The sequence below is a fragment of the Haemorhous mexicanus genome, chromosome 2 (assembly GCF_027477595.1).
Source record: "Haemorhous mexicanus isolate bHaeMex1 chromosome 2, bHaeMex1.pri, whole genome shotgun sequence".
NCBI classification, from domain to species: Eukaryota; Metazoa; Chordata; class Aves; order Passeriformes; family Fringillidae; genus Haemorhous; species Haemorhous mexicanus.
The window spans coordinates 41,790,021-41,803,226 of NC_082342.1; the positions used below are offsets into that span (position 1 = coordinate 41,790,021).

A 13,206-nucleotide genomic window follows, 5' to 3' on the forward strand; every position below is an offset into this window, starting at 1 on the left:
GTATCTCAGTGCTGCAGCAAGTGGGAGAATTGCTGTCAGAGCTGAGCTTACTCCCGAAGTTTTTGTCTCGCCCATTCCAGCGTGTAATTAGAGCTGCACTCCCCTGTCCTTGTTGTTTTTAATGAGAAAATTGCATAATATGAAAGGAAAGCACAGAACTGTCCAGTTTGCACTACTTGGCTATGTAAAGGAATGCATTTAAGAATCTGAATTATTGGATTTTTGGTGTTTTAACAGGTTAAAACAATCAGTGTTATGGAGGAGGACTTAGAAGTGTTCCAGGAACAAGCTGTGACTAAGTACGTAATGACTTACTCTCTTGGGAGTTGAATATATGATGGAATTGAGCTATGTATGTATATTAAAAACGTGAAACACAAAATATTAATGATTTTGGAAGCAAACTTGATTCTGTATTTCTTCTGCTTTCCATGCAAACTGGAGAAGTTGCTGATAATTAAGACATCTTATTGCTTTTGCTAGTACTCTACTCACTGTTTCTGTAAGTAATTTTAATGTTTTAAATATTCATACCTGAACCAGCAGTGGGGGGGGAGAATGAAAGCTATGTAGAGTTTTATTAAGATGTTAAGAAACATTATTTCAAACTTATTTTTAAAGTACTTGGAGTTGCTAGGCTACAGCAATATAAACTTACATATCACAGCTCTTAAAACATTAAGAATCTTGAAAACAAGATTAATTGCTAAAGCCCTAGCCTTATTTTGCACATATAATACCTAAAACTGTAGTCCCCAAGTATTAAGTGCACTTTTCATAATAACACATAGTCATTTTTTATTTCTACATAATCCAAGTTTACTTCTTTTAATGTTAATCTAAAAAATATGTGAATGTTTAGTTAATCTAAAAAATATGTTAGCACAGTCTTCCTAAAGAAATGAGAACATGAGTAAGATTTGATGTAGCAAATTCAGCAAGTTTAAGGAACAAACAAATGTAAGAGGTACTTCCCCACTTAATGACTTAGAATATTTAGCCATCATAATTTTGTGAGTAAGCTTACTAACTACTTTTCAAATAAACCAGTTTATTCTGCCATTATTACTGAGAAACAACACAACGTGATACGACACATATTAAATGTAAAAGTATTTCTTAAAATAAAAGAGGCATGATCTATCGTACCTTATTCTGGCCCAAGAAAGTTTTTAATGGGATTTAAAAGTGTGCTTTGAGGCAATTCTTTTTTCATATCATAGTTACATAATTTGTAGAAGTAGCCATATAAAAACTTGAATTAGAAAACCCCAAAGGCATTGCTATTCTTTGGCTACAAGTCAGAAGCCTATTTCAAAAATTAAGGATTCTGCCTTGCCTTTATTTTAATCAATATATGAAATTTCAGGCTATTTGCAGATGCATCTAGAAGAATTTGTCCCATCATAAACCATAATTCTTGCTAGCTAGTTAGTTCCATTAACTATACAAAGATTCTGGAAGAGTAGTTTAGGGTGCATCTTCACTGAAAGGAAACAATTTCAGTCTATGCTGACAGTATTCCAGGGATAATACAGTGCCTTTAAAACTTGGGAAAATGGCTGAGTAATGGTGGTGAAAATCATGACAATTACATTCAAGCTGCAAGGACTCATAAATCACAAATTGTCTATCCATAGATGTGTATGATTCAGTATGGCTGAAAGTTGTTACATAAGTTGGTTGTAGTTCTTATAATGGAATTCTGGGGTAGAAGATTCTATCACAACTGATTTGTATATTTCTTATTTTTGGAGCAATGTTTGCAATAATAAAATTAATTAATATTGACTGTGGAAGCTGTGGTAAATATCCAAACCTAATAAATATACTATGTAAGACTGAATAAGTTTTACTTTTATTTGCATAAATACAGCCATACTTATTTTCCTATTTGTGAGCAAATGTAAATAATATGGAAAGAAAGTATAAATTCAAGACAGACAGAATGAACCAAACATTTCTTAAATCATCTCTTTTTAAGTAACAACTTTATTCTAGAGTGTATGGACAATACCATTCTTTCTACCATTCATTTTTCTGTCTGTTAGGAAACAATCAGAAAAATGCAGACCTGTGCAGAACTCCAAAGCAAAAGATGGAAAAATAGAGCTAGAAAGGTCTAGCCAATGCAAAAATCCTTTGTGACAAAGAAAAAGGCCTGGAGGTGGTAAAACTTTTTATCTGGATTTTTGCCTAAATTTGGAAACATTTTGTTTTACGTGAAGATAAATAGTTATTAATGACAGTAGAATATGACTCGTCTCTATTTTCACTTATGTGGAGACAGAATAAAAGGAGACTAAGAGCTTGCCTACACCACTTTAAAATGACATAACTTTAAGTGTTTTGAGCTGTTTCAAAGTAAATGAACAACAGAAAAAAGTAGCTGCCACTTGCTAAGTACAGGTCATTACTTCCCTGTATGGGAAGTCCATTCAATGTATGCATTCAGCAAACTGGGAATGCTGAATCCACATGGGTAGAAAAACCCATGCATACTTCTTTGCTTATGAGAAAATGTGTTCTTTGTGGGTTTGCTTACACGTGTCTTACTAAACAAAAGAAACCATTGCATTCCACATCCAGTGATCAAAATAAATTCTCATGACTGTGGTGCCAAATAATTGGCCATATTCTGAGGGAGCTAATCAGCACTCTTTCCAAAACACTAGTGGACTAAAGCAATAGTTACTGCAGCCATCAGCACCTCTCTGCTAATGGGTGGGGATGACTGCAGATCTGTTTTCAATACCAGAGCCTTGGTACAGAGTAGTTTGGTAGTAGAACAGCAGCAGTAATCTACAACTTCACATACAGATTTCCTTTTGCAGCTGCAAGTGTGCTTAGAGGATCCAGGTAAGGAATTAGAGAAAGTGAAAATAGACTGAGAAGCTCTTTCAGAAGGTGTTTTTCTTTCAACAGCTCCTTTTTATATAATGATGACTAGGTTCAAGAATCATGCAAGAACTGTAAGGAGAAATTTTTTATTATCAACAAATGCAAAGTTGGCCATGTGCCAGAAGATCTGAAAGAGGCAGGTGACATTTAAGAGTGAAGGGTGTCAACCATGGTGGATCAGAAAGGGTAATCTGATGATCTAGGCTAGAAGTTGCATTCTTACTTGCATAATAATATTTTGATTATCCATGTGACACAATAGAGCAAGTACCTGTTTCTGAAGGCTAAAATAATACAGTTGAGTCATTGCTGGTGGCTCACCAAAGTGTTGCCATGTGACATTAGAGGAGGCTGGAAGTGCACAGGTCTTTACAGCAGTATCTAGGAAAAGGTAGTCCTGATGTAGCAGGTAGACCTGATAAAGCAGTATCACTCTATCTTCTGTTTTCAAAATCCCATTTTATATTCCACCCAGAGGCAGTCAAAGTTTATCCATCATTAATGCTACTTTTGAGATGAGTTCCAGGCACTTAGGAGTGGGGTGTTTTTGTTTTGAGCAATATACATCACTTGCTTGCACTTCAGTTATTGTCATCCTATGATTCATATTAAATTTCAAAACAGCATTACCAACAGTTTTAACATTAAAAAGTCATTAAGATTTATGTGTGCATTTAAAAAGCCCTTCCAAGCTTAACATTGATACCATTACAGTTTCAAGGATTTGTGGATGTGAAAGAAGTTTTAAAAAATTTAACTTCAAAAAATCATGTTTAGTTTTAATTATGGTGTTATAAATCTAACAAATTCACTCAAATTTCCTGTAATAATTATCAAAACAAGGGATGTACACAATTTAAGCACCAAATAAAAGGTTTGTGATATCCACATTAAGGAGCTGTTTTTTCAGTTTAGTGCAGTCAAAAGTTGAGCATGCAAGCAAATTCAAGATTGATGAAGTGACGCTCCACCTAGATTTGAAGACATAATTTAACTTTCCCATTTCTTTCTTTCTGTTGTTGAAAAGTGGTTAGTTAGGTCACAATAAAAACAGAATTGTAGCAATGTAAATAAAAAATTGTTTTCTCCCTTATTCTTTATTTGAAAAAATAAATCTCTTCATGTTTTTAGAGCTTCTCCATGTGAAGCTGAACTTCAGGAATTAGTGCATCAAATTGACATCATGGTAAACAGAAAGCAAGTAGAATGGGAAAGAAAGATGAGAGCTTTGGAAGCAAAGATGGATATCCAGGATCAAGAATTAGCAAGTGCCCAAAGCAAACTGGATCAAAAAGGTCAAGAGGTATTTAAGAATATCACATTCTATAAAGAAAGTATTTATTCTTATAGTTTCTTATTAGCATGCTTTAAATTCTCCATAAGACCGTTTGTTCTATCATGTAAAAATACCAAACACCCCTTAAAGGTCACTAATTATCCTTAGTGTTTTGTTTTAAAGTGTGCTTCTGTTCTGAAAAGTGATTGTAAAAATGTCATTGAAAATCTCATATTTCTTCTATTTCCCTAAAGTCTACATCAAATATTCTCGGGTTAGCTGTAAAAAGATAGTTTGATGTTTTTTCTAAATGCCAGCACTTCTCATTTCATCAGAAATTTTAAATGGAAGAATGCAGTTCAAAAAGGTTCTCAAAATCATGTCTTTGTTACTCCTGTTTATTCCTGATTTTTAACATTTTACATTACATACCATCTTTGTATGATAATTTTACTCATTGTGAAGACTTGAAAAGTATTACTACATTGACTTTCTCATGAAACTTAAAGCCCCGGTGTACCTGATGTTGTCTGTATTTCACAGTCTTTTCTTCTGAATGATTATTCAGAAGCATCAAGAAATCTGTGCATAGCATTCAGTTCTAGTTCAAGCCAGCTGAATTTAGGTGTTTACACTAGGGCATCCTTGTGTGAGCTAGGTGGCTAAATTGGGAGTTTTGAAAATGGAGTGACTCTCCCTAATGAGCAATTAGGAACTCGCCCTTAGTCCCTGCAGTCAGAGGAACCAAGAGAAGAATTCAAGTAGCCCACCCTGAAAGTATCAATTTGTTTGTTGTACAGAGACATTATCTGAAATACTTCAGCCTATTCTACCAAGCTTCCAAGTGCCCCTGCAGAAAAACACAGATGCTGTGTATGCTCTCTGACATATTTCTCAGGTCTCTGTGAAACTCAGTAAGAATTTATGATATCGCAAACGGCACTGCACTTAGGGAGCTGAAATGAGTCCACAGTGTCTTCCGGTAATTTGGGCATAAATACTGGAAGGTAATTTGTATCATTTTATAAGCCAAGCAAGGAAAATTTTCGCAATGGGGAACAGCGTAGTCGGGTTGAAAAAGCTTTCATGAATGGTCTTTCATGACAGACTTGTACAATATTATGACTAAATCATAACATCAGCGTGTAATAGGATTTTTTACTAAAAATCCCTAATTTGATGTTGACACAATCTAGGTCTGTGGTATGCAGTTCTATTATCGAGCTACTGATTTAATACTTATTTTTAATATCTCTTCTTAAAGCAGCGATCTTCTTTCAAAGTTTCAAATTACTTTCCCAAAAATTACATATTTTGAAAAATGTCAGAAAAGGTACATTTGAATGCTTATTTTAACTTTAGGTGGGACTACTTCAACAAGAATTGGAAAACTTACAGAAAACTAAAAATGAAATGGCTCAGAGTTATGAAACTCAGCTTCAAGCACTGAAATCTCAAGTAAGAAAAATGTCGGTTTCATTATTTTGTGATTGCAGTATAAAAAACTCAAACATGTAAAATTGTATAGATGTGCCATCATGGATTTGGGAAAGATGAATTGTGTCATACAAATGATGATGACTACAGCTTCCTACCAGGGTCTGTTATAAGTTATGTACTGTCGTGTCGAAACTCTTTGGATGGATTTTGATGTGGATGTGGCATCTGTTACGAAGACAGATACTTGATTTCCTAACTTCAGACTAATAAACTAAAGCCTTGGTGAATGAATAAAATAGGTAATGGGATTCACGCTAATATGAGTCTGATACACGTTAGGGATTTTAAGATTTATACTGTGCTTATCATGTCTTTGCTATTTCTTTTTCTGGTTTTAGTTTCTCTGATTTACTCAATTGTTCAAGTGGCCTGATAGCTTTTGATAAGGTACAGATTTCCTTTGTATCAAAATTGGAGTAACCCACATTAATGATGTTGGGAATTCGTTCTCACTTTATTTCTTTCAGAGTGTTCATGCAGCCCAGAAAGCCAGTTGTATCCTGGGCTACATAAAAAGAAATGTGGCCAGCAGATTGAGGGAGGTTGTTCTCCCCCTTTTCTGCTCGGGTGAGGCCTCAGCTGCAGTGCTGTGTCCAGCTCTAGGGTCCCCAGTATGAGAAAGATTTTGGACCTGTTGGAGCAAGCAAGAGGAGGCCATGAAGAAGATCAGAAGGGTCTGGACCATCTCTCCAGTGAAGACAGGCTGATAGAAAGGACAAGGGTTTTAAACTGAATGAGGGCAGGTTTAGACTGTACCTGAGGAACAATTTGTTATTTTTTTCAGGGAGGGTGATGAGACGTTGGAGCAGGTTGCCCAGAGAAGTTCTGGATGCCCCATTCCTGGAAGTGTTCAAGGCCAGACTAGATGGGGCTTAGAGAAAGCTGGTCTAATGCAAGGTGTCCCTGTTTATGGCAGGGGAGTTGGACTAGATGATCTTTCAAAGGTCCCTTTCAACCCATACTATTCTATGGTTTTATGATGCACTTTGGCTGTGTTTGCTCTGCACCTATCTTTTTGCTTCTTCAGTATTTTCTACTTCAGTCATGAATATAAATTCGTAGCAAACTTGAGTTGATTCTGTTCCTCAGATTTTAACAACTAAGGTTCACAACTCTTCATTGTTTTTCCTACTACTTTTCTGTTCTCTTCACTGGATTCTTCTACCAGAGATGTAGTGTTATAATTCAGAATTTCCAGTCACCACACTTAGTATATAGTGATGTCAGATTGCATAAATTGAGTATCATTATTTTCATTTAGACGTGATAGTACACCTGAGTCCATCAAATGAATAAATCTATTACTTATTTTTAATGTTATGTTGCATTTAATTTATCTTTTCTTTTACAATTGAAAATGGATTTGGAAAACAATTCTGTAAACAGGCAGTGAATGCTTTGTCTGTTTTGTAATTAACACTTCTAATCATTTGGGAAAGTAGCTGGAAATAAAAGCTGGTTTATAATTTACACAAATTACAGAAAAGCATCATCTTATCATGATGATTGAGAAGATAAACATCGCACAATGAAAAGGAGTGTGACATTTTATGCATAAGTAGTAAGGTATCTTTTAGCAGTACAGAACTATTGTCAAAAACATAGTAAAGCTCTTTTTTCTTTATAACATTTGCTGCAATATTTTTCCCTTCTTAATTTTTTTATCCCATGCTAAAAATGCTTGGGTTTACGTTACATGTTGTTGCTAATATCTTCCCTGAAATTGAACCTTCTGAAATTGAAAGTCCAAGCAATTTTTCATAAAGATTTTTATTTTGGAGTGTTTAATTACCCTACAAGTCCTTTCCATGGGCAAATGCAACCTGTGTTCTCTTTTATTTTTCTGAAGAACCTTGCATTTTCTAACTTGCAAGCTTTTCCCTTTAAGCCTGGTTATATTTCTTCCCCAGATGCTCCTTTTTAGTTACCACTCAGACCACTTAACCTTTCTTTGGGTTTCTTGCTTGCTTCTTCTTCTATCCTTATGCAAGATAAGATATCCTTATCAATCCAAACTTGATAGAACTTTGGATTTCTAGCTCTTAAGAATATACTTCACTTTCCCAATCCATGTCTCCAAACATTTAATTCTCTTAGTCATCCTATTCCTCTTTCTAAAGGTTCCAGCACTGACGCTGTTTGCATTTCATTTTCCAGTCCCCATTCCTCTCCTTTGACCAAACCATATTTCTTCATGGAAAATCCACCTCATTCACCTCAACTGAAAAAGAAAGCTGTTAAATGCCTGTGTTAAGGAGCCTCCTTGATTCTCTATGTGATAAACAGAAGTCTACCTGTCAGAACAATTCCTAGCACCCATGCTAGACAACAGGACTGTCCCACTCTGCTCTGCTTTTGCCACATCTCCTACTGAGTTTCTTTCCTGAATTACAGTGATGCATTTTTTGCAATGGAATGGCTTTAATGTCTCCAATTCTGAGCTACACAAACTCATATCTAAAATATAGACCTTCTGTGGCAATATTAATCTTTGCCTCATACCCTTTGATTCCCTTCTTTTGGTTCTTATTCTCACTTGGAAGTTATACCACCTTCTAAACTGTAAAATAATATGAGCAACAATTTAGTTTTTGCACAAATTGTATGTTGCTATTTACCAATAGCATTGTATCTTTCTCTACAGGTGTATTCTTAAAATCCCACCCAAGATTATTTCCTTCCTAATCATGATAAAAATAGTAAGGATGACTTTTTATAGCTGTCAGAATGCTAGACTATTCAGAACGAATTTCTTTTCTGTTTAATGAGCAGTATTCCCTCTGAATTGATTGTGTGCCTGTTGAATGCAGTAAAACCTATATTTTTCTTGTATTAGGGAAATAATTCCTAGTATGTAACATGAAACTCCTAGGCTACACTTTTCTATTCATTCAAACATGCAGCATTTTGTCATAACTAAATAGCATAAATTTCTGAGGTTCATCTGCATTACTTTGATCTTTCTTTTTCTTTTTTTATTTTTTTATATTAATGCCTAGTAAATATTCTGACTTTGAAAGTGATGGAAATCTCTCAGCAAAAGAACAAGGATCCTTTCTTGCTCTAAGAACTTTGCAACCAATTTCCTCACTTAGACATGTAAAACCTATGTCTGAGCTATCCCAGGCTCCCTTTAGAATCAACAGAAAGAAATGGACACCCCCAGAATACAATTTGTGTCAGTGTATGACAAGAATTTAAGATAGCTGAAATGACTAAGCATTTACAGGCAGATTTTTCTGATGCAGAGATCTCAGGCTTGTATGTCTAACTTTCAGAAATCTAAACTAAGATGGATTCTACCGCAGAACTCACTGAAATGCCTCTTTTTTTTTTTTTTTTTTTTTTTTTTAACATGCACAACATACAAACAGAACAACTTGGACCTTTTAAAGCAAATATCTGGCCTTAAATGAAAGGATTTTTGTCTTTCAGCCTGGTTTCCAGTCATCGTAACACCCAGACAATAATTTGCCTTCAATATCCTACTGTCATTAAATATCTAAGATTCAAACTAAATGTTCTCATTTTGGCCACTCTGTTCCATTTTGGACTGATTTACCAAATTGTTTGGATACTATATTTCCTAGCCTTTTTAGCATAAGCATTCCAATACCTGTCTTATCTGAATTGAGTCTTGCCAGGCAGTTCACATATGCCATAATATATTCAAGAGCAAAACTCTTATTTGAAAAAGGATATCTTTCTTCCAAGGTCAATGAGTTCCATGTTGTTTGAGCCTGGATACTCTTGACTCATTTTAAATATTTTATCTTAACTCTGTTCTCTGACAAAGTCAATTTCAAATATAGGCAGCTTCACGGCAAGACTTTTGATTTGGGTTTAAAGTTGATAACTCAGCTCTGTTATGCCCATGTTACAGAATTGCTATTCAGACATTCCTAGTTGGTGAAATCTGTGCCTGGGCCTTTTCATACGATGACACATTCTAGTCCAGGACAATCTGTCTTCTTGTTATCTTTTCAATTAGTTTTTGCTGTCCCATATTATGATTCTCAAGTTTTATCTCAAATGTGTCTAGGAAGTTCCAGATTGTTTTTTTTTTAATTTGTTTCTGTTCTGTATCTTTTCTGGACTTCTTTTTGTTATCTGAACAGACCTCAATTGCTCATCCAGTGTTGACTCAACAGGATTCCATTCCATTTCCAAACAGTAGTTCACTTTGAGCTCTTAACAAATACATGAGATTTTATGGATTTTGTTTGGATATACAAAGAACTTCATGTGAGAGTCAGGTTTTTTTTAAGCCACATATATTTAAATGTAAAGGAACTAAATAACAAGAGACATGATTAGTATTTATTGGAAGCTTCTTTTCTGCATAATATTCTTCCCAAAGTTCTTTCACTCAGCTTTCCACAGGACTGTGTTTTTAGTGTTTCCTTTATCAATATCCTTGGGTTTGCATTTTTTTTTCAAAACCAAATGTACATATTCCCAGCAAACAATATCAATTTTCTGTATCAAATCTGTAAACAGGCACTAGACAGACCCTTTATTTTGTGTGGTGTAGTGAACTGATGTGAAAACTGGCTGTTTTTCTGGAGAGGCTGGTCCTTCTCCTGATACCTTTTCTTCTGTGCCTCTGACTCCCAAGCCAGGCTTTCATGGTGACATCAGTAGGCAGTGTCTGTTGTCTATTTAGTGTCTAATTCTGAGACCCACACAGTGGTACCAGAAGAGTCCAATCATCACACTCATAACATTTCAACAATTTTCATCATATGAAAGAAACACGCAAGTTTAGAGTACATAGTGATAATCTTGGATTCTGACTAGTGAAGCACCCTTTAAATTGTCAACACAAGATGGCAGTAAACAAGTATAGAACAATCCATATGAAGACTGTAGGGGAAATGACTCTGTGGGTATCAATGCCATGGAGAGCTGCAGCGGAATTCAGTAGCTGTCAAATGAACCCATTCGAACAGTTAGTTAACATTTATATGAGAGCATAGTCTTGTTCATCTGTGATAGCTTTATTAATTGATTTTAACTTTATTAATTGATTTTTTTGTTACATTGATTAAACATTTAGAATGCTAAAGCTGCAGTTGGTGATTCTAGTTTAAAGAAAACTTTGGCCATGTGGTCCTCCTTGATAGATTCTTCATGTTCAGCTCTACTTTTGATTTTAGTTCTCACAGTTGATACACAGTTATGAAAAGCTACAGTCGCATCAGTTAAAACAAAAAAAGCTTGAAAGTAGAGAAAAATGTGAGGAAAACCTGGAGACATCATCTAACCCAAGGAATTTATACGTGAAACTTGAGGTAAGAAGAGTTGTCATTATATTTTAATTTTAATATGCTTCAAGAACTAATCTTTGATTTTAAATTGTAAGCTTTATTTTGCTCATAGTTCTACAAAAATTGTACAATTGTCTTGCTTTGACAAGAATGGTTCTTAGTTTTAATATCATTTAATAGCAAATTTTTTGTAAATGTAACTATAAATAAGTTTTTCTTTTTTCCTGATGAATAGATGTGTACTGTATAACACAGTCTCTTGAGGCATGAGAGCTTGTACATATGCAGGATACTGTCACATAATATCTATCAATAATTCAAGTTTTATAGACCTCAGGACAACCTTGACCACTTCGGGCTACATAGGAAAAAGGATTTGGGATTGGAAAACTGCTTGTTAAACGTGTATCCTGTCAGCACCCATATGCCTGAAGCAATCCATGACCTTGACCTCAGTGCCTAATTTCCCTAGGCAATGTGTGAGGAAGGATTAGGCACTTAAAAATACATCCTGCAGAATCCAGCATACTGGCTGAGGAACTAGATAATAGATGCTGAGGACAGGATGCAGTCATACTCCCTATCCCTTTGGACATGGACTGGATTTTAGTGGACTTATTCTTGAATACAGGAAGACACTGATTTTTGTTCATAATTTCCAGCCTTGACTTCTCAGAGGTTACTTTATGATATCTAAAATAATCAGGTATTTATTGGACCAACAGGAAAGTTAGGCAACATAGAGAGCTTGTAGAGAGTGTGCCTGCAAGTGGTGTCTTCTCTCCAAATGGCCCTGGCTGCATTCTCTGGGGCAGAAACTAATATATCCAGTATTATTTCTTCTAACTGAGCAATATCATCTCTGAATGTGCTAATTTTTGCTCCTTCTTTTTTTACCTATCCAGTACATTTCCTGAGCTAAATGAAACAACTTCAAAAGGAAGAATTTTGGAGCCTGTTGAAAAATAACATTTGTCTGTTAGGTCATGGGAAGATTATACTTCAGGTTCTGGATTGAAAGATTTTTACACCGAGCCCTCCACTTACAGGAAGAACAGTCTAAGCAGTAATCTGAGGAAGCATAGGATGATCACAAAATCCATGTTTTCTCTGTCCATCCTTTGTGAAGAGCATAATAAAGTGGTGTGTGCTCCACATGCTTCCTGGGCTGGGTGCTGTAGGCAAAGCAAGGAGAGTGGTACCAGTTGATGTGGGAGCTGCTTGCCCAGCACTAAGCATGGGGAGGACTTACATGTTTATGATGTAGATTTATGATGTAGATGATTTGGACACCTTGAGGACTTTGCAATCAAGAAATTCACCACTAGTAGATTTTAAGTAATCTCCTACTTTTAACCCAAATTAAGCAGGATCTTAGGGTCTGTATTTTGGACTTTCCTTTTATGTTATTCTGTAAGATATAGGACTAACTTCTGCGACCTCCAGGTTCCTGTAGCCACATAGACACATCCCAACTCTGTATGATGTTGGCTGTCTCCTCCACATGGAAGTTCTCACCATCAGAAAAGCTATGATGCTTTGGACTGCAGCATAGCTGGCAACATCAGCTACTACAAGAATAATAAATGGGTTGTACATCTATCATTGATATATCTCTGCTGTCAGCTAATTTGAGAATAACCTTACTCAAGATTAAAATGTGAAAATAATGTAAGACAATGCTAAAATTTGATTAATTATACAGTATGAAAAATGAGTGCTTGGAATATATTCAGCAAATTCGAGTATTCAGGAAATAATTACTGTGGTGAAAATCTACTAAGCTCAGCAGTGCTTTAGTAAGGCCTTGAACCTGCAGTCCTTATTAAGTAGTCTGGAACTCCATTTGTATCATGTTTTATAAAATAGGGAGATATTTATTGTTATTAATGCCAAAGCAGATATCAGGAAAGCTGTGAATGAAGATTTGTATTAATATGTGTTGAAAAATAGTCAGGTTTTTTTCATCAGCAAAAAAAAACAACCTTATTGTTTTAAATTGGGGAATATGCCAGTTTAGCTTAATTATAAAATATCATCTGTCTTTTTGGAACAACATTTCCATTAGTTTTCAATATATAAATCAGTGTACTGTTATTTTGCTGAATTTTCAAACTAAAAGAGCAACAGTTTTAGTAAGTGAAATTTTGCTTATTTTTAGGATACTACCTTTAAAATATATTTGTGAACATACAAGGTTTGGCATGAGTATAAAGCATATTCAAATACACTATAAATATGAATGTAAGTGCAAATACA

General features: G+C 35.1%; 1 protein-coding gene across 1 annotated transcript in view; it reads left to right on the top strand.

The window, feature by feature from the left end:
- Positions 1-255: 255 nt before the first annotated feature.
- DEUP1 (deuterosome assembly protein 1) overlaps positions 256-13,206 on the top strand; it is a 41,274-nt gene continuing 28,323 nt past the window's right edge. The window contains exons 1-4 of the mRNA XM_059838543.1: positions 256-299; positions 4,033-4,204; positions 5,540-5,635; positions 10,837-10,971. Coding sequence (XP_059694526.1) covers positions 256-299; positions 4,033-4,204; positions 5,540-5,635; positions 10,837-10,971 — 447 coding nt within the window. The remainder of the gene's footprint in view (positions 300-4,032; positions 4,205-5,539; positions 5,636-10,836; positions 10,972-13,206) is intronic.